The sequence below is a fragment of the Nicotiana tomentosiformis genome, chromosome 8, assembly GCF_000390325.3.
Source record: "Nicotiana tomentosiformis chromosome 8, ASM39032v3, whole genome shotgun sequence".
Taxonomy (NCBI): Eukaryota; Viridiplantae; Streptophyta; class Magnoliopsida; order Solanales; family Solanaceae; genus Nicotiana; species Nicotiana tomentosiformis.
The window spans coordinates 105,804,379-105,826,871 of NC_090819.1; the positions used below are offsets into that span (position 1 = coordinate 105,804,379).

Consider the following 22,493-nt stretch of genomic DNA (forward strand, 5'->3'; position numbering starts at 1 on the left):
TTTTAATATAGTATAGATAGATATAAATAGATTAATTGTCGAGTTTACTTTATGTGAGATAGTTTCGAAAAAAGAATTTTCACATGATGATATGCGAGCGCTAATTTACAGTTTTAATAGGCACTTTCAATAGTTTCAAACAATTACTATTACTACTAAACTTAACAATACTTTTCGTTGTGTAGCAATTTAAGTCAACCATGTATCCCTTGATTTTAGGCTCCAATTTTGATAAAATCTATTCCTCCGAATCTTCCTAATTTGCTCTAACACGCTCTCCCTCCCTCTCCTTGCATATCTTTCTACAATGAAGAACAATCAGCTTGAAACCCACAACGAAGAACAATTAACTTCTTCGCTCGATTTCTCTCAGAGATAGGTCACTTTCGAATTTTAGATCACTGATCTAAGTTTGAAAAAATAGTCAACTTTTAAATATAAACTCCAAAAAGGCTAGTTTTGCAAATAAGGTGAGAACAAGTGTTGAGCCATGGAGGTCCAGATGGTTTTGTTCTAACATAGACCAAAGAAAGGAATATTGAGAAGGAAATTTTACATCATATAGCAAAGCTTTACACCATATTTATTATAAATAAAAATCTTTTAAAATATTATTTTCTATAGCTACCTTTTAGTTTTTATAGCAAAATATGTATTTATAGTCACTTCCTACTGTTAAGCCATTAAATATGATGTCTAATATTTTTCTCTCTCATTCTTTTAGTTTATTCTCTCCCTAAATCATGCATAATATCTTATTATCTCTCTCTCCACGATCTCTCTCTCATTCTTTCCTATATGAACCAGAAAACTGGTTTCCTCAGATAGACGGTGAGCTTTTCCATAATTTTCATGGTTATCACTACTCTTCAGCCATGAAAATAATGAGCTTTTTCATGATTTCCTACAAGTTTTCTTAATATTCTTTTCAAAATTGTTCTTTCCCAATTCCACAAGATGTGGAGGCGTGACACCAAACTTTTTTCCTTTTGATTCATGATTTCTTACTTCTGTCAAAAACTATGAAATTGTGCAAGTCGTAAATCATCAACACAGATTTTCATCACTCACCACTAAAGTTTTTGGATTTTTGGCCAGTTAAAACTTCTTCTTTTTCACTTCAACAGTTTTTTTTTAAAAATATTCACCATTGTTAGGTTTTCTGCAGAATACCCATTAAAGCACTCAATTTCGAATGGTCATCTTTCGATTTACAAATCACTCAAGAGGAACCTGTATTTGCAGGTTCATCAGCAACCATTGAAACCGAAAGGAGAATAAAAATACGCAATGACCCTAATTGTAGATGTATTTATATGTATTCGAGTCCGCATACATTAATTTTTAGTTTCTACCGTGGTTTTCTCTTCTTGTATTTATATGTATTCGATAAGGTATACACTGATTTTTGTACAGTGATTTTTGACTGTTATATTTAGATGTATTTATATGTATTTGAGTTCTTACAATAATATTTTTAAATACATTGTTAGTTCTATCATTTTGATGTTATTCATCAATTAGTTATGAATTCAATCTAACTGTATTAATCTGTATTTTAAATATAGGTTTATCCATCTGTATTTAAAGCAACAATACAGTGAAATACAGTAAAATACTCTCAATACAAATAGAAAATCAATGAATACAACCAGTGAAATATACTCAATAAAGTAGTAATGCCATATATTAGGAATAAATAAAATATTATGAATACAAAAATAAACTTGAATACATTGAACACACCTATTAGATACAACAAAATACAAGTACTAGGTTTATTATGAAATATGCAGGCAATAGGTTACTATTACAGGTTGTATCTGACATAAATACATGATGTATTCATATATAGAAAATTGAATTTCAAAATATTTCTGTAGATACTTGTATCAATTCTGAGCAGAACCTCGAACAATGTCAGGAAAAAAAAACTCGAACTGTATCAGAAAAAAAAAAAAAAAAGGGACTGAAACTCTGAAGAATGTTATGATTTTTGGTGTTTAGCATCTGATAAATCTTCACATTAATTGGATTGATAATGATGTGTGTTATAATTGATTTAGGTGAGTTATATTAGGATTGTATCCCGTTAAATTAGTAGCTTTTCGCTATTAATCAACTTGAGAGACCTATTATTACGTTGTATTCATGAATACATGTGAATACAACGGCTAACAGATGGACTGTCCTATTTTTTGGCCGATTTTTGCTATTGTATTCATGAATATAGTAGCTCGAATACATCGAATACATTACCATAACAACCGAAAGGTAGCTACGAAAAGTAATTATATATATGATAACTATAGGAAGTTAATAGCCACTAAACAATAGTCATTTCTGAAAATTTCTCATTAAGGAAATTTTACCTCCCAACTTGAGAGACCTATTATTATATTGTATTCATAAATACATGGTATAAATACATGTGAATACAATGGCTGATAGCTGGGTTATCCTATTTTTTAGCCGATTTTTGCTATTGTATTCATGAATACAGTAGTTCGAATACATCGAATACATTACCATAATAACTGAAAAGTAGCTACGGAAAGTAATTATGTATATGATAGTTATAGGAAGTTAATAGTCACTAAACAATAGTCATTTCTGAAAATTCCTTGTCATGAAAAATTAGAAAATCTACACTGCCTGGCAGCCCAAAGTATCTCATTTAAGAAAGAGCCATATTTCTTTTTTATTACCCAATTTGCATATTTCTAAAAAAATATAGCTACATTTTATAGCTAAGTCCTAGATGTCATGCCCATTCCATACCGCTGCTTTCCATTCCCTATCCTATCCCCGCGATTGTGGCATCAAGATGGATTGAGTGGGTGAGGGAGGTGATCCAAATTAGGCTTGAGAAAAAAAAATAGCTACAAAATATATGGCTAGAGCGGCTAAATATATATTTAGTTCGGGCGACCAAAAACGTTAGAAATAAAAGAGACAAGGGGTTTGGGTCGAAAGATGTTTTAAACTAATTATTTTAAGTTAGGTTGATAGAAGTATATTTTATCACATGAATATATGAATTTGAATTGTTAAATGAATCATCTTTCACAAAGTTTTTAGAGTTTAAATTTTGTCTATAATTTTTAATGTCTTATAGTGAAAAGTATATCACATAAATCAATAAGAAATGAGGTTTTTGGACATAATATTTTTATTGAGTATACATTAAGTTGTTAACTAATATATCACCTTAGAATGAAATATTGATGTTATCAAAATAATTAGTGAAAATAGCACGGGCTAGCCAGTTTTCGGACTGGTAATTAAAAAATAGACAACGTTTGCAAAGTCATTGAAAAATAGCCATTATTTTGCTGCAACACGAAAACTTTCAGCATAATATACTGGAGATTGATGCACATGTGTATGAACTTCCAGCATATTATGCTGGACCAGTATATTATGCTGGAATTCTAGTCTGCGATAGCCAGGTAAGGTTTTTGTCTAAGATAGCTAGTGGCAATGTTGTGTCTTACTATTTCGCTTTTCAGTGAAGGACCTATTAACTAGCTATCGCTTTTGCTTTGTATCTTTCTTGTGGATTTTATGGTGTTCTTATCTTTTCTATGATTGATGTGGTGATACTAATATTGTCTTCTTTTGCCTTTTTGTCTTTTTGTTTTCTTGAGCTGAGGGGTCTTTCGGAAACAACCTCTCTACTCCTTCGGGGTAGGGGTAAGGTCTGCGTACACACTGCCCTCCCCAGACCCCATTAGTAAAATTTTACTGGGTTGTTGTTGTTGTATGCTGGAAGTTCACATGTAAAAAATTCGAACTCCAATATATTATGCTGGAATATTTTTCGGATTTTGAACAGTGTTTTTGTTCAGATTTATATTTACATGAAAAATGACTAAATTTCGATTACTTTTGAAACTGTGACTATTTTTCAATTACTTGTAAATCTGCCTATTTTTAAATTTCACCCAAATAATTACCCTGAGTCCATTATCGAAGATACAAGACGGGGAATATGCTTAAGATAATTAAAGAAAATAAAACTAATAATTTCCATTTTTCATAAGCAATTGAATACAAACGCGCATCTAAAGACTAAAAGTCAGCGCAGACCCAAAATATTTTGGTTGATTCATGGTCGTCTAAATCTGACCACGTAGAGGATGAGTTTGACCAGTATAGGACTTCTCCAAATGCAACTTGAACAGAGTCGGACCTACTTTGTGGGGTTAAGGGTTGAGGGGTCACGGGACCCGTTAGCCTCGACAAAAATATTGTATATATATATTATATATATTTGTTCATATATATGGGATCTCCTAAATATTTAAGATGTGCCCCAGACACAAAAAGGTAGATGGAGAAGTGGTTGTGTTAGGCATTTAAGTTCACTTCTTGTCTCGATCAAACGTGCTTAATCAAACACCTCCACTTTCCATATCATCTATTTTGCGAAGGAATCTCTCTTTGTTCAGTGATTTCTATTTTTTTAGAATTTTTTTTTATTTATACTTGAACGATATGTCATCATAATATTAAGTTTTCAAAGAGTTGCACGCCGAATTTAATTTATCGCTAGTGATTAGCATACAGTGGTACCCTGTTGTGCTCAAATCTTGGTTCCGCCATCGAACTTGACAAAGAAGTTGTGAACATTGAATTTTTGTACTTGTCATCTAATTATTCTCCTCATTAAAAAGTATATAAGCTAAATATTTTTGCTTATACGGTGGTATTCAAACTGAAACAGTTATCATATCCTTTTATCGGAACATGTATTTGTTAATTCTATTCATCAGAAAATCATCTTATTGTTTTGCCTTGGATTTGAATATTGTTTTGTCATTGTCTCATCAATTGTTTAGTTCAGCCCTTAGAGGCTAATATTCTTGAATCAATAAGCTAATAAGATAAAGAAAACTTTAACAAAATACTGATAAAGGAAAGTTTTGAGAGGAATTTCATATTCATTCTCACTAAAGTTGTTTAAATGATCATTAAATTAAACTTTTCTAATTACCAAATATCGATTCTTAAATTGGATATTGAATTATGTTCTTGTAGGGATTAGAATGTTTTAATCGATTTGTATTGATTTTATGTAATGAAGATCTCTTGTAATCAAATTAATTAGTTTTACTTATCAATTACGCATCAATTTTATCGCTCTTTTTGTTTTAAAAAAATTAGTTTATAAAAATATTTTTTGGGAAAACCCCGACGATATGGACACATATTTTTTATCAATTTGCTATAAAAACTATCAAAATGTGATTTTAGGCTCAAAACTCTTTTTTAGTTAATTATGCAAATGAGATTCGAAACCATCGGTATCCTATTAGCTTCTACATTCTTCACTTCCAAATCAAATAATTCATGTTCTTAATTTAAAAACATTCACAAATGTTAGTCCTAAAATAATCTTATAAATGACGAGAATGAATTAAGATGGTAGAAATGAATCAAAAATGCAAAATAAATAATGAGCATTTATATAACCAAATTTAATTAGTTGGCGACTAAAAACTAGGGAGTAATAATTATTTATGCTGTTGTTGTCGTAAAATTCAATTTTTAGTATGTCATTTCTTTCCACGACCCAAAAAACTTTTCTTAAAGAAATCATATGACAATTATCAGCATTATATTTTTAATTCTCAAAAATAAAAGAATTCCCATAATTGGGGAAATAATGGGAAAAGGGAAGCTTCTATGGAAACCAAACGAACAAAAAACCAGAAAAAGAAAATAAATAAAGGGCTGCTTTTGAATCTGTGGAAACTTCAAAAAACGAATATATCTGAGAATATAGAGTTTCAAATCAGTTTAAATACTTGGTTTAAAGAATCAGAGTATTAAAATCAATCAGCTATTCAACTTGCAGTTTGAGTAGTTGTTGAAAGATACTGATTCACAGAGAGAGATCTGAATTTCGTGTAAATCATGGCTTCAAGTTCAGCGAAGAACAGTCCGTTACTACCAATGACGACGGCGGTGGCGGCCGGTTCACCGCCGCCGCGAACGGAGGAGAAGCTCTTCAAAGGATCGGCCATGACCAAACGCGGTGCTTATGCTGCTATATCTTACATGTCATGTGCTGGTATGAATATTTCCTCTTTCTTCGTTCCCTCCATATTAGCGTATCTGTTACTGTTGAATTGGGAAGTTGCGTTTCTGAAATTTTGCTTCGTTTTTTGAGGAATCGCAATTGTTAAAGTTTCTCCCTATACTTTGAAGACAGTTGTTGAAATTGCAATTTTTAGAGCTAGGAAGAGAGTTGATTTATCTGTTTATTACGTTCGATTCAAATTGAGAGTTTATTTGTTGATCGTGAGTGGAGTGATTCGTTATGGAACCTAGTGTTCTACGGCCGTTAGTTAATTAAACAGTTGAATTTTGACTTTCTCTATCACATCGGACAAACTAGTTGAAATTGCAATCCTTAGAGTTAGCATGGGAGTTGCTTCTACCTGTCCAATTCAAATAAAGAGTTTATTTTTGTTGATGGAGGGCTGAGTGATTCGTCATGAAATGAAGTATTATAAGGTGTTTCCTTTCCTAATTGTCTTTTGATTCATGCATGGTGTTATTAATAGGAAGTTCTCTTTCCAATTTGGTGTTATTCAAGGGAAAACCATGTATCCAAGTACTAAATGTGTAAATATACCACTGTTATTAAATAGGATTAGTAGCTCAATATCTTTGAAATGTTGAACTTTATGTGCCTTACACATCAAATGCCTTAGGTATTTTCTAACTCCTTAAAAGAAGAACTGCCATTCTTGTTGGTTCTTTTCGAGTATTTTTTTCTTTCCTCAGTTGTATAAAAAGTTATCATGCTTGTCGGCTTGCTCATCTTTTGATGGCATGATCAGATGTTCTTTTGGATGAATTTATCCCTCGTTGTATAGTGGAGGGATTTTTGGGGGTTGGATATGAAAGAGTTATGCACAATCTCATACCATCTAGAATGCCACTCTGACTTTAAATTGCACCAATTGATCATTAACATGTTCATTTGATCTTGGCAATGTTGGATTTAGACCCTCAGGCCTCATCATTACTCTTTAAATTATTTAGCACTTTTACACACAAAAATGTGTTGATTATCTTGGACACTGGATACATATTGATCCAATAGTGTGTATTCACGCATCCTTAAAATGTCGCATGTTGTCAAATGATAGACATGTTTGAAGACTCGACTTTTCCTTTGCTTTGCTTTTTGTCAAGTCCACTCGTGTTATAAATGGATGACTTCATGGGATAAAAGTAACTGGATAAGGAAGGTCAAACTTACTATAAAGTTATTAACTTATGATGGACACTTGTATTATTTGGAATCGTAGCTTTTATGTCCACCAAAGTTGTCTTTCTAGGCATTATAAGCAATTAATATTAAATATATAAAAATTTTGTGTTGTGTCTTTGGCACATCTCATGCTACATGATTCAGACAAATAGATCATATTTATGTCGTTCCGGATGCGACTTTTGTCCAAATATGTCTACCGTAGTGGGAAATTAACATGTTTTTTTTGTGGGTGGTAAATCCATGTCTAGATGTCAGTGTTATATTAATGATATTCTACAACTTAAAGTGCGCAGATTAAAATCGGCTGTTTATCACGTATTTGAAAAAAGAAAAGCTAAAAGATTTCAGATTGGTCTAGTGACTCCATTGTTTAACATACTAAATTAGGGTTTACCTTTGACTTTGCTTTGAATCAAAACATGAGGACTCTGAAGATAAAGAGTCAACGAAGACCTCATCGCATGCCGTTGCTTTGAGCTCCATTTCTGGATGTTATTCTTTGTCCATTCTTGCACTGTCAATGTTAATTCAAGTACAGTGAGGTCAGTGGAGTCCACTCGGTACTAAAATTATATGTTAGGACATTTAGTTGAAAAATCAAACACTTAATAATGTGACCCCAATGACAAGAATTAAGACATAGCCACTGATGTCTTGTAATGATGCATGGTAGCAATAAGCATATACATCTAGAAGAATTTCAAATTCAAAGTCAAGTGCCGAAGTATAGTTGCCCGTCTTGAATTTTGATTCTGTCAGGTCGAATTATAGAAACTTCCTGTTATTTGCTCTATCCCTTTGCTTCACCTTTCTAAGCATCATAGTCCTAAAGTTGATTTAGTCCTATTGTTTATCAAAGACCTTTTGGTTCTCCATAATATATATTTCCTTGTGGTTTCCCATTTGCGTTTAAGGACGTTTCATCTTATTCTTTTGGAGAAGTTCACCATAGTCATTTATGGCACTGCTTGATGCTTACAAAATTACCTGATTTTGACTTGCAGTTCTCTTGGTATTATTCAATAAAGCAGCTCTTTCTTCATACAACTTCCCATCTGCAAATGTCATCACACTCTGTCAGGTACCTAGAGACTTTGGTTTAACAGGGATGCCAGTCTCAGCATTGTACCACACATTATTTATTCATTTTTTGCAGCTGGTAGCAAACATTTATCCTAAGCAATTTGTCTTCATGACCTTTAAATAGATTGTCAGTTCATCATGCAAAGGCTCTGGCTTATTTCTTAAGTTTTACATGGTTTATTAAATATACTGTTTTACTTTAGTAATATCTCCATATAATGTATTATATTTCTAAATGAGTTGTGAGACTTGTACTTGACAGGAGTTATTTTGTTCCGTGCTTTTCAAAAGCAGTTCTCTATATCAGTTGGCATCACCAAACTGATATATTTAGCTTCCTGTCATTTGCAGATAATATGTTCATGTTGTTTTCTTTATCTCCTAAGACGGTTGAAGCTTATTTCTTTTCATTTGAGTGAATCTCCGGTAATACCTGACAATTTTAAAACATTTGTGCCACTGAAGACACTGATTGATACTTCACCCGTTGCTGTGACCTATCTTCTCTACATGGTAATTGCTTCATTTAGTATTTTTATGCTTATTATTTCCTCAAAGGTCAGGAGTTCGCATCTCACCAAAAGATTTTATGTGGTCTCTGGTTCTCCTTGAAAGCTAGTTACGATGGAGTCTGTTCGGGGAGTAAATGTACCCATGTACACAACTCTTAGGAGGACAACTGTTGTATTTACAATGATTGTGGAATCCATTCTTGCAGGTCAGAGGTACAGTCGTCCTGTTATTGGAAGGTGAGATTTCCTTTTTCTTTTAGTTAGTTCTTTTGCAGAAGCTATGTCTACAAAAATACTATGGGATCTTGAGATAGACAACTAGGAAAAGTTCCTGATCAAGGGATCAGAATATTAGGAAAGAATATTTAAAACTTAACTTCTCACAGTTTTTAAAACCGAGGAATAACTGGGATTAATGTTTCACTTTCTATTCATTTCGTTCTCTCTCGTGTTCTCGATTTAGGAATTGGAGTTGCTTCCAAGATTTCTTATTAAATCATCTGGCTCACCAACAGCGGACTTTCTCAACAAACTAAACAATCTCCCATAAAGAAGAAAAACTCAATATGGAAAATAGTGACGAGAGGAACCGGATTAATGTTTCAGTTGTTCCTTCATTCTGCTTCCAGAAACAAGATTTATAACTCTGGGAAAAAATGAAATTTTTCCGAGTCAAAATGCCTAAAGTTGAAACGAGGCTTATGACCTTGGGAAATGAGATTTCTGACTAAATGCATAAAGTTGAAAACTGGTTGCTTAACCTGACAGCCTTAAATAGCATAATGGTATGATACATGAGAGCCAAATATATCGCTATATTCCGTTGCTTCATTTGTGCTCTGCTGGAAGCTGCAAGAAAGAATAGAATGTTTAATTTTCTCTTTTATCTCAGTTCTGTTAAATTTCTAGTAATTAGTATTAACGGTCTATTAAGGGGTTTATCATTTAAACACTAAGTGGTTGTTTGGTATGATAGATAATCAAAAATAATCCTGGGATAAAAATCTAGTACCACCTTATCCCTTGTTTGGTTACTAAAAAAAGTACCGGGATAACTTATACCTGCCAGAGGGTGGAATAGTAACCGGATAAGTAGTAAAATTGACAATCTCAGGATTAGTACAACATATCAAACAGTCAATAAGAAATAATACTAGGATAACTAATCCCAGCATAACTTGTCTTCAAACCAGACGACCCCTTTGGTTTCACTGACAAAGTTATGCAGGGATTATAATCCAAGGATGGTAATACAGGGATTTATAATCACTGGTTTATTTAGTGCTTGCCAGATGTTTGGTTCATTGCATTAAAAATGAAATATACGGTGTATAATGTAAAAATTTACAAATTTACCCTTATTTTAAAAGCAAATAAAGAATAGAAAGATGTAGTCAAAGTTATTTTTGTTTTTAGGTGTTTTATCCCCATAAAGTTAATCCCTGTATGAGTTATCCCATGTTGGATCCGGCACAAAATAATACCAAGTTTGTCGTATAAAATTCTAACCAAACACAGTATAAGATATTATTGAATTTTATACCATGACCATTTTCCTAATCTTGGTAACCAAAACGACCCCTGGGATTCTCCTTTTACACTTCTAAATCGACCCGTAAGAAGATAAGTTATTGTTGCCTGCCTTCCGTAAGTTTTATTCTTGCTTCTTCTGTTAAGGGTTCTCTTGATCATACATCATTCAAGCACATAGTTTGAGTAACACCGTGAGCATATTTCTCGCTCGTTCTCTAACAAAACATCGCCTAACATTACCAGTGTGGTGATAATCGTGTTTGGTGCTTTTGTCGCTGGAGCTCGGGACTTGTCATTTGACTTTTATGGCTATGCTGTTGTCTTCTTATCCAACATCACAACGGCAATATACCTTGCAACCATAGCGCGGATTGGTAATGTTTTTGCCTTGTCATTTATTCTTTTCAGGTTGATATCTTTTTGGTCCTTTCTAATATTTCCAGCTATCCAGGAAAATCAAGTGGCCTCAATAGCTTTGGCCTTATGTGGTGCAATGGTATTGCTCTTGTTCTCTATTAGTCATCCTTGTTGTTCATCCTAGTTCTGGTTTTCTGATTTTTTTTGTTCTTTTTACCTCTAATAGGAATCATCTGTGGACCTCTCTTACTTGTTTGGTCACTTATTCGAGGTGACCTGGCACTGACAATGAACTTTCCTTACTTGTTTTCACCAGGTTTCCTGGTAAGTTTCACGATTAACTTGAGTTACGGTAGCTTACTATCTCATTAATATTTTCCTGCACCACATAATGTGATAGGCCACTTTGCTTCATCACATTGTCTCTTGGGGAGCTCAAAGTCATAGGTGTTCTCCCCCACTCCCCCATCTCCCAGCTCTGGGACAATATTTTTGCTTCCCTCGGTTAAAAGGAAAAGCATAGAGAGTGAATCCTGCTCCAAACATTAATGTTGTTTTCAATGTAAATATGTCCCACCATTTTCATACTAGCATACTCTCACCTGGTTCCTTCCAACTGTTGCTGGACATTTAACTGCTACTTATAAATGTCTTAATGGGATGTCATATTGCTGTGTTTTGACTCTCCTATTTTTTTTATGAGCAGGCCGTAATGCTTATGTCTTGCATATTGGCATTTTTCTTGAACTACTGCATATTTCTCAATACAACACTGAATTCAGCCGTCACACAGACAATATGTGGTAACTTGAAGGTTTGTTCTCCGATGAATCTTTTTATTCTATTAAGCTTTCTGATTCACCTTGCTGGGTCGATACTCCAATTGGAGAAAGTGCAAAGTATCATAATGGCAAAAGATGTTTGTGGTCTTGTGGAGGAATCCTAGTCCATAATTCAGGTAGTCAAATACTTTGCTTTGTTGCAACTGGAGTTGAATAGAGTGCACGATTGCAAGCGATTGTGCTATTTTGAGAAAATGAAAGGAGATTTTGTTTTTTGCTTGCATCCTTGCATGCTGACCAGAGGTTTCTTGCTCATAGGATGTAATTTTGACGTTTGGCTCCCCAGTGTGCAAGTTTTTGGTTTTTAATGCCAATTAAAATATCTCATCATCCTAAGCTAGGACTAGCCATTTCATCATCCTAAGCTAGGACTAGCCATTAATGAATAGTAAGAATTTCTAGCACGTTCAGCTCTTCTTTTTGTTATTTTTCACAAAGTTTCGGTTGCTGGAGAATAGTCATTTCTAGAGTACCTGGGCTCCTCATAAGGCTTGTCGCAGTAGAGGGTGCTGATAACCCACATGTGAAGGGTAAAAGATATCTCTGTGAACCTTGCATCTCTTGAAGTTCTGTTCTAATGGAATTCTTTTTTTAAATAAATCCACCTAAATAGGTGGAGGGTTTGGCTCTAACCCCTGCATGTTCATTAAAACATATATAACAGTTACAAAATGGAAGAGGGAGCATATTCCTTATTTTTCTTTTGCTAAGCAAGCAAAAAAAAAGAGGGTGTGTGTGTGGGGGGGGAGGGGGGGTGCCTAACCTCCTTAAGCTAAGCTATGAGTGGACATGCCCACTCCTTTTGTAATTTGATCCTATAATATAAATTTTAGTATAGTTTTTTTTTATAAGGTAAATTGTATTAATCAAAAGGGAGAAAGAACTCCCGTATACAAGAAGTATACCAAAAAGTAGAGAATTTACATCAAAACATGATTCTCTACAAAAAAACGCCCAATCTTCTACACAAGTAGGGGCTATATGAGTGCACCAAAAAGCGATCAAAGATAAAAGACTATTCTTAAGATGTGAAAAAGGAGACTCAATCCCCTCAAAAGCTCTCTTATTTCTCTCCCCCCAAACTATCCACATGAGAGCTAACGGGGAGAACTTCCACGCCTTTTGCTTGCTTCTTCTAGCCCAGCTATATAACATTTCCTTTACAGTGCTTGGCATCACCCATTGAACACCAAAAAGATTCAGGATTGCCCTCCATAAACCCGAGGACACAGGGCAATGCAACAAAAGATGATCAACTTCTTCCCCTGAGCTTTTACACATGTAGCACCAACTAACAAGCGTAATTCCTCTCTTTCGCAGATTTTCAGCAGTCAAGATCACTCCCCTCGCCGCTAGCCATGCAAAAAAGCACACCTTCGTGGGCGCCTTAGGAATCCAGATCGAGGAGTAGGGAAAAGTAGCCTCATCTCTCACCAACATACTCTGGTAAAAGGACTTTACGGTGAACAAACCATCGCCACGTAACCCCCATCTCCAAGAATCACAAGATGGCTGGGGCCTGTCTTGCCTATATAGTAGTGCCAACAAATCTTGGAGCTCCGCAATCTCCAATCTTGCATGTTCCTTCTAAATGAGAGGTCTCATACTACCCCCTTCATGCTCCTTGTGAATCTATTGGACCATCAATTCCTTCTGTTTTGTTGAACCATCAATTCCTTCTGTTTTGAAACTCTGAAGACGTGGGGAAAGAGACCCTCAGCGTATCCTCTCCACACCACTTGTGATTCCAAAAGCTGATTTTCCTTCCATCTCCCACCCTATAAGTGATGTTGCCATTGAAGGCTTCCCAATTCTTCATGATGCTCCTCCACATGTCACACCCGAAAGGTGCTGTGATTGCCTTGGTCCTCCAACCCCCTCCCGTCGAATCGTACTTTTCTACTATGATCTTCCTCCATAGAGCATGCTCTTCTACCCCGAATCTCCACAGCCACTTCCCCAACAAAGCTCTGTTGAATACCCTAAGATCTTTTACTCCAAGTCCACCCCACTTCTTTGGGGAAGTGACTGTCTTCCAATTCACTAGATGAAACTTTCTAGTTCCATCCGCCGCATCCCAAAGAAAATTCCTTTGAAGCCGCTCCAGTTTATTCTTGCAACAAGGACAAGTAATAGGTGGGCATACTCGATAAAGTGCTTTTAATAAGCACTTCCTTACCGCCTTTTGACAAGTACCGTTTCTGCCAGCCTGCTAATCTTTTTTCAACCCTTTCAATCACTGATGTAAATTCTGCCAACAGTTAGAATTCTGCCAACAGTGTATAGAAGGACTCCTATTTACAAAATGACAATTGAAACTAGTTTTACAGTTAGAATTCTTTGACGTTACCTACTATCAAATGGAAAATTCACATCTCTATCTGGTCACGGTTTGCTCCATCTACCTTTTGTTACTCTGAATAATTTTACTACAATATCCATATAAAGTGATGGAGAACCTTCGTCACTTGATTCTCTTTCTAGATTTTCCTGCTTTTGTTTTTATCAGCTTTAGCTAAGAGTTGTTAGAGGAAGATGTGTCAAAAACAGTTAAGAGGCCTGCAGCCTTTGTCCATCATACCTTCCTCTTGAGATATAGTACCAATTATCCAGTGCTCGTTTCCTCTCATGCATGTGGTTGAACGTATCACATTAATCCTTGATTTCTTGTTTAAGAATTAAAGAGTATTGTGGTCTTATAACTTCTCATTTGAATACTTGGAATTTAAAGATGGATGTACAACTCATATGAGGATCAAATACCTAGCAGAACAAGATGCTAACTTCTAAGTATGGATTTAAGTGTTGTGTTTTTCAATTTATTGGAACTGCCATAATCTCGACCTACCATCAGCTACATCCAATATCCCCAAAGTGATGGCAAAGGAGAACAAAATCGCTGAACTTATCGCCTTGTCCCACAGAAGCCAGCTTTATAGAATAGCCTCATATCATTAGGCTACTATTACTGGATTATCATCCTTGTAGTAATTCAATAGATAACTTGCAGATATACTTTCTTAAAACATACCAAAAAATAGCTCATGTCCTTTGTCTAAATTTTCTCATTTCTATGTAGTTGTAGTTGAGCATGAAGCTACATGATTCTTCTGCAGAGCTGATGGAAATTTAGATAAGTTGTCCTTGAGGCTTGTGATGCGGAAATATCTAAGTTTGAAACTGAACCTTTACTCAAAAATGTCAGATTGCACTTTCAGTCGAAAGTTACGTAGCAAACTGAAGAGGTGATCTACCAACCTCTGGCCCCCTCCTCCTGCCCTTCCTAAACCCCTCTAAAGAAGAGTAGAAAAAGTGATCCAATTGCTATGGGGCCAATAAACAAGATTCAGAGCCCTACTGCCCAGAACCTCTTTGCCCTGCAATTCCCTATACACCTTTAAATCTTCATCTACTCCCTGTGTTTTTTGTGAAACAGCAGGTGGCACTTCTAATATGAAAGTGAAAAAAGAAGGGAGAGTTATTCACTATACTGGGCTGGCTGTCAATCTTTATCTCCTTTGAACTTGAGCTGTGCTAATCGCAGCCAGCTGAAAGCTCAGTTAGCTCAGGCGTTTGCAGTTATAGGATTCTCTTAAAGATGAACTTCTTTCTGGGTTTTCATTTCTCAGCAGAGATGGGTTGCACTTTGGTAAGTGGCTTGAGTCCACTTTCCAACCAAGGTCCTATGCTTGCGAGACTTCCATTTATATAACTTGACATGTACCTCGAGTAAAAAGAAGCTAAAATGTCAGTGATTGATGAGTCTCTATCACTACTACAGCTTTTTCTTCCTTTTATGCAGGACTTTTTTACAATCTCCCTAGGATGGTTCATTTTTGGCGGGCTTCCATTTGATATGGTGAGCGTACTATTGCTGTTTCTGTGATTGCCGTTCTATTTTGTCTGCTAATCATTGTAGATGGATATCTGCTTTCAGTTGAATGTACTTGGGCAGCTTCTGGGATTTGTTGGCTCTGGTCTCTACGCCTACTACAAACTCATAGGGAAGTGATTGTTGAGAATGTCCATATGATCGTTCCAGGAAAAGTTATTATTGCAGCATTGTTTTTACCCCATTTTTGTATTGGTAAATTATGTGATGCTTGAAGAGACACTCCGCTGCAAGGTGTAATTTCCTTAATAGGTAATTCAGGTATCCGATCCTCATCGGGGTAGTAAAAATTTCTGTTGACATAATGTTACTGTAAAGATTGTAGCTTGTTGCAGGACCGAATCTTGGCACTGCAGGGCCCTAAAAAGGAGAATTACCCCACAAGGACGAGGGAAACTTAATTAGTTTGAGATGTACACAGTAATGACATTCTTTTTATGAACACATTGTAATTTAAACCCAGTGCTTGACGAGATTCTTCATGGGGCAAGTTGTGACCCCTACGATGTTAGATGTATGATGCCTTTCTTAGGCAATTTGTTTTTTCTTTTTCCTATTAATTCATGTATTTTGCGGTGTTTGTCACGATTTTCTGCTAGTCCATCTTATGAGTCTCTACGAGAGAATTTAATATTTACATTACTTGGTTGGCAAATAGGAGTGCAGGAAGTCAATACATTTTAGATCAACTGGGTCTTCTATCCAACTTTAGAAATAGCAGACCGGCTTGTCGGAGGAAAAGGAGAAAAAGAAAGTGGAAAATTGATTTGCAGATGGCAAATATTTAACTTTTATATAACGACTGTATAAAGAATTTTTATACTATTAACTTTTTTTAAAAGCCAAATACAAGTAATTATATTCATTATAAAATGGAGTGGTAACATGAAAAAGATGATAAATACTTGTTTTAGGTAAATGGAAATCAAAATAAACCATTAGAAACTTTTTTTCCCTTCACTCTATGGTGCATAGGTTCTATCTTTCTTTGGGCGAATCAAAATTTTCTCTGTTGTCATAAACCAATAGAAACTTTTATTAGGAGCTTCGGTGTACCAATTAGTGGTATACAAATCGAACCGAAAAATCGCACTAAACCGAAAAGTCAAACCAAACCGATTAAAAAATCCGACTTAGTTTGGTTTGGTATTGAGTAAAAAAATTTGAATCAACCCGACATATAAATATATAATTTTTATATATACTTTTAAGATTTTATATAGAATTTTCTTTAAAAAATATCTAGAAATATTTGAGATTCTCTTGCGGGATATATATTTTAATAGAATATGAAGTGTTCCATATTTATTGACCTTAAATAATGGGTTGTATGATCATTTTCTTATCAAGTGTTAGTGAAATGCGTCTATCTCTTTGTTCTTCTATATTCATATCATATGTTAAGATCTATTAAATTCTTATATCTTTTTCGAATGTGAAGTGATTATTAATATTTATGTATCATATTGATTTTTATGTTTAATTACTAAATTCGGTTAACCTGAAAGCGTACATCAACGAAAATTTATTATCAGACGACTAAAAAATAACTATTATGTGTTACTAATAGAATTCTCCCATAAGAATATTTTAATCGATAATATGTTAGTCAATTTTTTATATTTTTACTAAATATATATTTACTTATCAAATATTTAATAAAGTAAGATTAAAATAATATTTAAGTAACAAAAAATCCGACAAAACCGAACTAATCCAAACCGATATAGTTGGTTTGATTTGTTTTTGATAAAAATCGAACAAACCCGGTCCATGTATACCCCAGTACCAATACTAGCAACGCATCTATTGCTGGTTCACAAATACTTTGCATATACTATACGAAAAAGTTTCGTAAGATTAATTCAAACGACAAGGAATTTGAACCAATGAAAGTTGGAGAAAATAAAAAAGTTCAAAATCCCTACAACTAATAGTAGCCACCAAATCATTTTGGAAATTTGAAGGGCATTCATATATTACTATGTCGATTAAAAAAAAAACGAGAAGAAGCAAATTTGTTTAACACGCTCGGCTTGGTGCGTGATTGAAACATTTAATTCCGGGAACCAAAATAACTGTCGTCCTATTCCTTACAAAACTTGAAATCAGCAAAAATAACTGCTGTCCTCTCTCCTCTATCACATTCTTTCTCTTTTGAGAATCTCCTCCAATTAAACGAGACTCTAACCCTAATTCTTCACCAAAGAACCAAACCCCTTTGAAACAAAAGGGAAAAAAAACATTTGACAAAAAAATGGTGGTAATGAATCAATGTACAAGTCAGAAATAAGAAGAAGTTTAATTGAGGGTTTGCATACTAGTCATGCAAACCTTAGAGACAATGGAGGAAGATGATGTTAGCCCTAAAGTTTCATTAAGAAGGAACGGATCGTTTATTTGTGTAGCAGCACCTTTCTTGTATGATAAGTTACCTGAGGAACCCCTTAAGCTTACCATCCTCAAATTGGATGGCTCTTCTTTTGGTAACTTTTGGTATAATTATGCATATTTTGGGTTGACGCATATGTGTGAATTTTTGATGGTTTGTAATGTATTGAATTATGGGATTTGTAGATATTGAAGTGGCTAGAAATGGGAGCGTGGAAGATCTCAAATGGGCGGTGGAAGAGGCCTTCAGCCATTGCAAGATTTCATGGTATGCACACTGCTAATGGAAATGCTGCTAATATAGCAAATGCTAGACAGTTTTGTGATGTGTGGCGGAGGGGAGGGGGTGGTAAATAGGATTCAAGGAGTTGTTAAAAATTCGTAGAATATATTAGGAATTTACACAACAAACGAGCATTGTGGTGTTTCTAGCCATTCCACATAAGTTTGGTTTTGTTAGCCTGATGCAGTGCTTTAGAAAGGGTTCCTAATACTTTACATCAAAGGAAAAATTAAATAAGTTGTTGATCATGAATTCTGTACATTGGAATCTATAGCTGTGATGCACCTCGATTCAAATATGTTTTGTTTATCTAGCTATGTGGATTGTGCAACATTGGAAGATAAACTGTGGAACTTAATATAAATTCCTACTAGTTAAACCAAAAAGAAAAAGAAAAAAAAAGAAATCTCAAGTGGTTTTGTGGTTTGTCTCCTTCAATCATTAGGGATATTGATGTTAGTGGATTTTAAATACCGATTCCTTGTTCCATATCCCCTTCTTAAACGCAGCAGGCAATAGTGAACATTTGGCTGGTCTGATGTTCCTTAGACTGCATTCATTAATTGTTGATTTACATTTCCATCTTACTTTCCCACTTTTTAACTGGAGTTCAAAATTTGAGCTGACGAACAACTTCTGTGCTAGCTTGTTCAAAAGTTAAGTTGATTTCTTTCTGAACATGTAAAAAGGTACCAAATTGCGAAGTTCACACGACTCCTAATTTGAGTCTGACTCTGTTGCAGGTTACATGTATGGGGACATTTTTGCCTGAGTTATTGCGGACAGAAGCTACTTACTGATGATGATTTAATAGGAACCTATGGGATCAAGGATGGCGATGAGGTTTATTCTATGTCGTAGGAAGTTTAGCGATAGATTATTCTCATATAATGTTATATGTTTTTATGGTGTATGCGTGTTTCCAATACATTGGAATGATGGAATCTGCAATCTGAAAAAAGGAGACAGTATAGGATTAGACTGAAAACGGCATTAAAATCATTCAATTTATCTAACGCCCAGGCATTGTAGAATCTTTAGATTTTATAATTTTAGGACCTTCACCTTCTGCAGCTAATGTTTTCACTAGCCCACATAAGTTTATTCACGGTCCATCTGGTTGGCTAATTCTCTTTTTGATCATGAAGTATTACTTTCCGGTGATGGCCAAGACCAAATAACAGAAAGAAAAGATCTTTTACTCTCCTGTTCTCTCAAGCTAATAAATCTCTGATGGATGAACCATTGAGATCAGCATATCTGGTGTAAACTGAGCATAGACAACAGCCAAACAGAGATTCTTTTAACACCTTAGATTTTTGTTCTATGAGAATTTCCTTTAGCATCCATATTGGCTACTTGGTAAAGGGAATCATTCCTTTGTCAGACTGAGATCTTTTAGATATAGGTCACCCTGAGATCCTCTAAAGTTATTTTTGTGTCCCAAATCAGCTTCCGGAAGGGAAATTGGACTCCTTATATGGTCTTGGGCAATCATCATCTCATGAGCTAGCTTTTGGGGTTGAGTTAGGCCCAATGTCCATTTCTTTATTGGTTGGTCACATCAGTGACATGCACTTATGCAGCTGTGATGACTGATTCATAAGAATGTCAAAACTAATCTGCATGAAGATCTTGGTTTATATGGATTTTCCTACCTCCCAACCCCCCCCCCCCCCCCCCAAAACCCACACACACACGAAAAAAATAGGAGAAAAAGAAAAGAGGAGGGGCGACAGTAAAGATAATTTATGACATTAGAATTGATTGCTCAGGGTATACAAATCTGCACAGTTATCTGTTTCCAGAAGCTGTGGTATCTTTTACTAGATTTGCTCCTCTAATTAAGTAAACCGTAGAATTGTCAAGAACCAACTGTGGCCAAAAGAGGTCCTAGGTGGAGTCTCATCTTGCCATCATGAGATACAATTCTCCTTTGCAAGAACGATGTTTTGTTCTGTGTTAGTGCAAGTGAAACTGTTTGAATATACAATCGATGTTCTAACATATATTTCTTTTTCTCTTTTTGCAGTTTAGTTTTGTGACACATGTATCCATTGGTTACATTTCTTTTTCTCTTTTTGCAGCTTAGTTTTGTAAGACATGTATCCATTGGTTACAATCCGGTAAAAATGCGACCAGAAGGAGGGGACCGTCATTTTGATGAACCCAGCACGTAAGTTCTCTAATATCGACTTCATCCTTATCCTTTTCTGCGGATGTAATTGTTCTTCATGTCTTTTATATCCTGCAATGCACTCGTTTATGCAATAATAATATTGTTACCACAACTTACATCACTCTTGAGGTGGTATTTGAGTAAATGGGAGGGAGTATGATTGTCTACCTTGTGTGATAACTGATAACAGAGTAGAAATAGAGGATTCCCAATCTCTTTAAGCATTTTCAGCCATTCAGATGTTTGAAATTGAAGGAATTAAAGAGGTCTTGACATGGAAAAAGAACATTTGACTCATATATGACTTCTATCAAATTTTTAGGGTGTAAAAGGGAAAATACAGAGATGCTGTTGTCCTGAATTTTTTAGTTCAACAAAAAAATCAGAAGTATTGTCTTCTACTTGTTGCTAGTATAGTACAGAGTTTGCAGTAATGGTTTAAAGGACAAAGAAATTATTGTAAGGATAATTACTTCTATAAATGAAAAATTGGAGGGGCTGCTAGACTATTTAGCTCTTTAGGATTGAAGAATTTCTTATATTTTTCCCGTTTTGGCTTGTCTTTTACTCTGGCGATTGTGTGGGATTGGTGGGAGGAAGTCGTACTTTTCCAAAAGGTTGTCTTTTCTAAACTACGGGTGAAGTCAAGTGATTTGTGGAAGCATGTTTGACACTATAGCTAAGTACGTGTTGAAACACTAAGTGTGAAATGTTTGGACCTTGCTTGTCAAGAATTACTGTTTGTCGCTTCATCTTTTCCCAATGTAAGCTTGGTTATTTCACTTTAGCTTCACATCATCAGAGTTGCACCCTATATTTTGTTGAGACTGCACATTCGAAGTGTCTGCTATGTTCATGAATACCTCTAGCACTCCTACACTGTAAGAGCACTTGGGCTAACATTTTCTTGGAAAACACAATCTGCAGATCCAATGGCTTTGATGACAAAGAGCGGAGAGGTGAAAAAGAGGATAATCAATCCCAGGATGATTCAGAGAATGATGAAGACAGCACTTCTGAGGATGAGAATGATGGGGGTGTTCTTAGCAGTTGCCAATACAGGTTGTTTCATTTATTTAGAGGGTGGTTATCTTACCAGAAACTGGCGAACTCAGAAAGGAGAGTGGAACAGAAGATGGAGTAATGCATCAAGATTACCCCATGGTTACTTAGGGAGTTTTGAGAAATTGTTGTGCAGTTGCACAATAACAAGTATTGACTTTCCATAGAGAGTTGGAAAGAAGAACAATAACCAGCATTTTTGCAGCTCTAGGATATGAATCAAGTTGAACATCAACTGTAATCAACTCTGATTGGAGCTCTAGACTTGTAACTTTCCAATTATTTCAACAGGCCAAGCTGCTTCTGGAGAGAGTGATACCAACACGTTGACTCTACGATTAGCTTCTTTGGATGATACAATCATTTGAGGCTCACAATGAAATGTGTTACTTGATACCAGCTTGAGCTTATCATTAGAGAAGATATACTGCTGCTGCTTGTAGTGTATCTTCTCATCTATAGATGATAATAGGTTGTATGGAGATGAGCTCGGGCGTCATTTAGAGAGACTCTAGACAAGCTAGATCAGCAAGATAATTAAGAAAATATCTGTTTTTGTACTAAAAACCTCACGGGGTGCAGGTATGAAAATATCTGGTTATTGTGTAAAGGAAACTCCTGACTTTCCTGGGCATGACCCCTTGTTCATCTTTATGTACCCCCATGTCAGATTCAATGTAAGTTTTACCTTTTGGCAGAAACAGATATACAAAAGTATAATTTAAGGCATTGGAAGGAACAAGATCCATCTCCTAGTTTTGACTGAATACTAGGTTGATAAGCAATCCGGCAGAAACAGATATACAAAAGTATAATTTAAGGCATTGGAAGGAACAAGATCCATCTCCTAGTTTTGACTGAATACTAGGTTGATAAGCAATCCATTTCATAGCTTTCTTATGTTCTCACTTTAGATTCTTTACTTTATAATGTCTAGGATGGATATTTTTTGTAAAAATAAAAGGTTTTTATCTCGGTGTAAAAAGGGCAGCCCGATGCACTAAGCTTCCGCTATGCGCGGGATCTAGTGAAGGGCCAGACTATAAGGGTCTATTGTACGCAACT

The 22,493-nt window shown here is 35.2% G+C and overlaps 2 protein-coding genes and 1 long non-coding RNA gene across 4 annotated transcripts; all 3 read left to right on the forward strand.

Moving 5' to 3' along the window:
* The first annotated feature begins 5,683 nt into the window (after positions 1-5,683).
* On the forward strand, positions 5,684-16,101 carry LOC104086284 (UDP-N-acetylglucosamine transporter UGNT1-like). Of its 2 annotated transcripts, XR_684050.4 has the most exons (11): positions 5,684-6,079; positions 8,299-8,375; positions 8,729-8,890; positions 8,993-9,126; positions 10,666-10,796; positions 10,874-10,918; positions 11,006-11,103; positions 11,486-11,593; positions 15,424-15,480; positions 15,559-15,765; positions 15,849-16,101. XR_684050.4 is itself a non-coding variant. In XM_009590520.4 (10 exons), exons 1-10 carry the CDS (start codon positions 5,923-5,925, stop codon positions 15,631-15,633), a joined length of 1,044 nt encoding a protein of 347 aa, XP_009588815.1. In that variant the 5' UTR covers positions 5,684-5,922; the 3' UTR covers positions 15,634-16,101. The 2 variants fall into 2 exon arrangements, 1 of the variants encoding a protein (XP_009588815.1); XM_009590520.4 differs by having other exon boundaries at positions 15,559-16,101.
* Positions 11,600-14,506, forward strand: LOC138896931 (uncharacterized). The gene is made up of 2 exons (XR_011410542.1): positions 11,600-12,458; positions 13,883-14,506. It is a non-coding gene; the product is annotated as an uncharacterized lncRNA (long non-coding RNA).
* Positions 16,102-17,534: 1,433 nt separating the features above from the next.
* On the forward strand, positions 17,535-22,170 carry LOC104086285 (uncharacterized). Its single transcript, XM_009590521.4, has 5 exons — positions 17,535-17,999; positions 18,091-18,172; positions 18,931-19,030; positions 20,275-20,363; positions 21,294-22,170. Exons 1-5 carry the CDS (start codon positions 17,840-17,842, stop codon positions 21,508-21,510), a joined length of 648 nt encoding a protein of 215 aa, XP_009588816.1. The 5' UTR covers positions 17,535-17,839; the 3' UTR covers positions 21,511-22,170.
* Positions 22,171-22,493: the final 323 nt, after the last annotated feature.

What these genes read in the sequence shown, in the direction of transcription:
- LOC104086284 (XM_009590520.4), top strand. Translation starts at nt 5,923, where the DNA reads ATGGCTTCAAGTTCAGCGAAGAACAGTCCGTTACTACCAATGACGACG. An exon ending in TGTTTTCACCAGGTTTCCTG is followed by an intron (nt 11,104 to 11,485) that starts GTAAGTTTCACG and finishes TTTTATGAGCAG; the next exon opens with GCCGTAATGCTTATGTCTTG. An exon ending in GCGGGCTTCCATTTGATATG is followed by an intron (nt 15,481 to 15,558) that starts GTGAGCGTACTA and finishes ATCTGCTTTCAG; the next exon opens with TTGAATGTACTTGGGCAGCT.
- LOC104086285 (XM_009590521.4), top strand. Translation starts at nt 17,840, where the DNA reads ATGCAAACCTTAGAGACAATGGAGGAAGATGATGTTAGCCCTAAAGTT. An exon ending in ATTGGATGGCTCTTCTTTTG is followed by an intron (nt 18,000 to 18,090) that starts GTAACTTTTGGT and finishes TGGGATTTGTAG; the next exon opens with ATATTGAAGTGGCTAGAAAT. An exon ending in CATTTTGATGAACCCAGCAC is followed by an intron (nt 20,364 to 21,293) that starts GTAAGTTCTCTA and finishes CACAATCTGCAG; the next exon opens with ATCCAATGGCTTTGATGACA.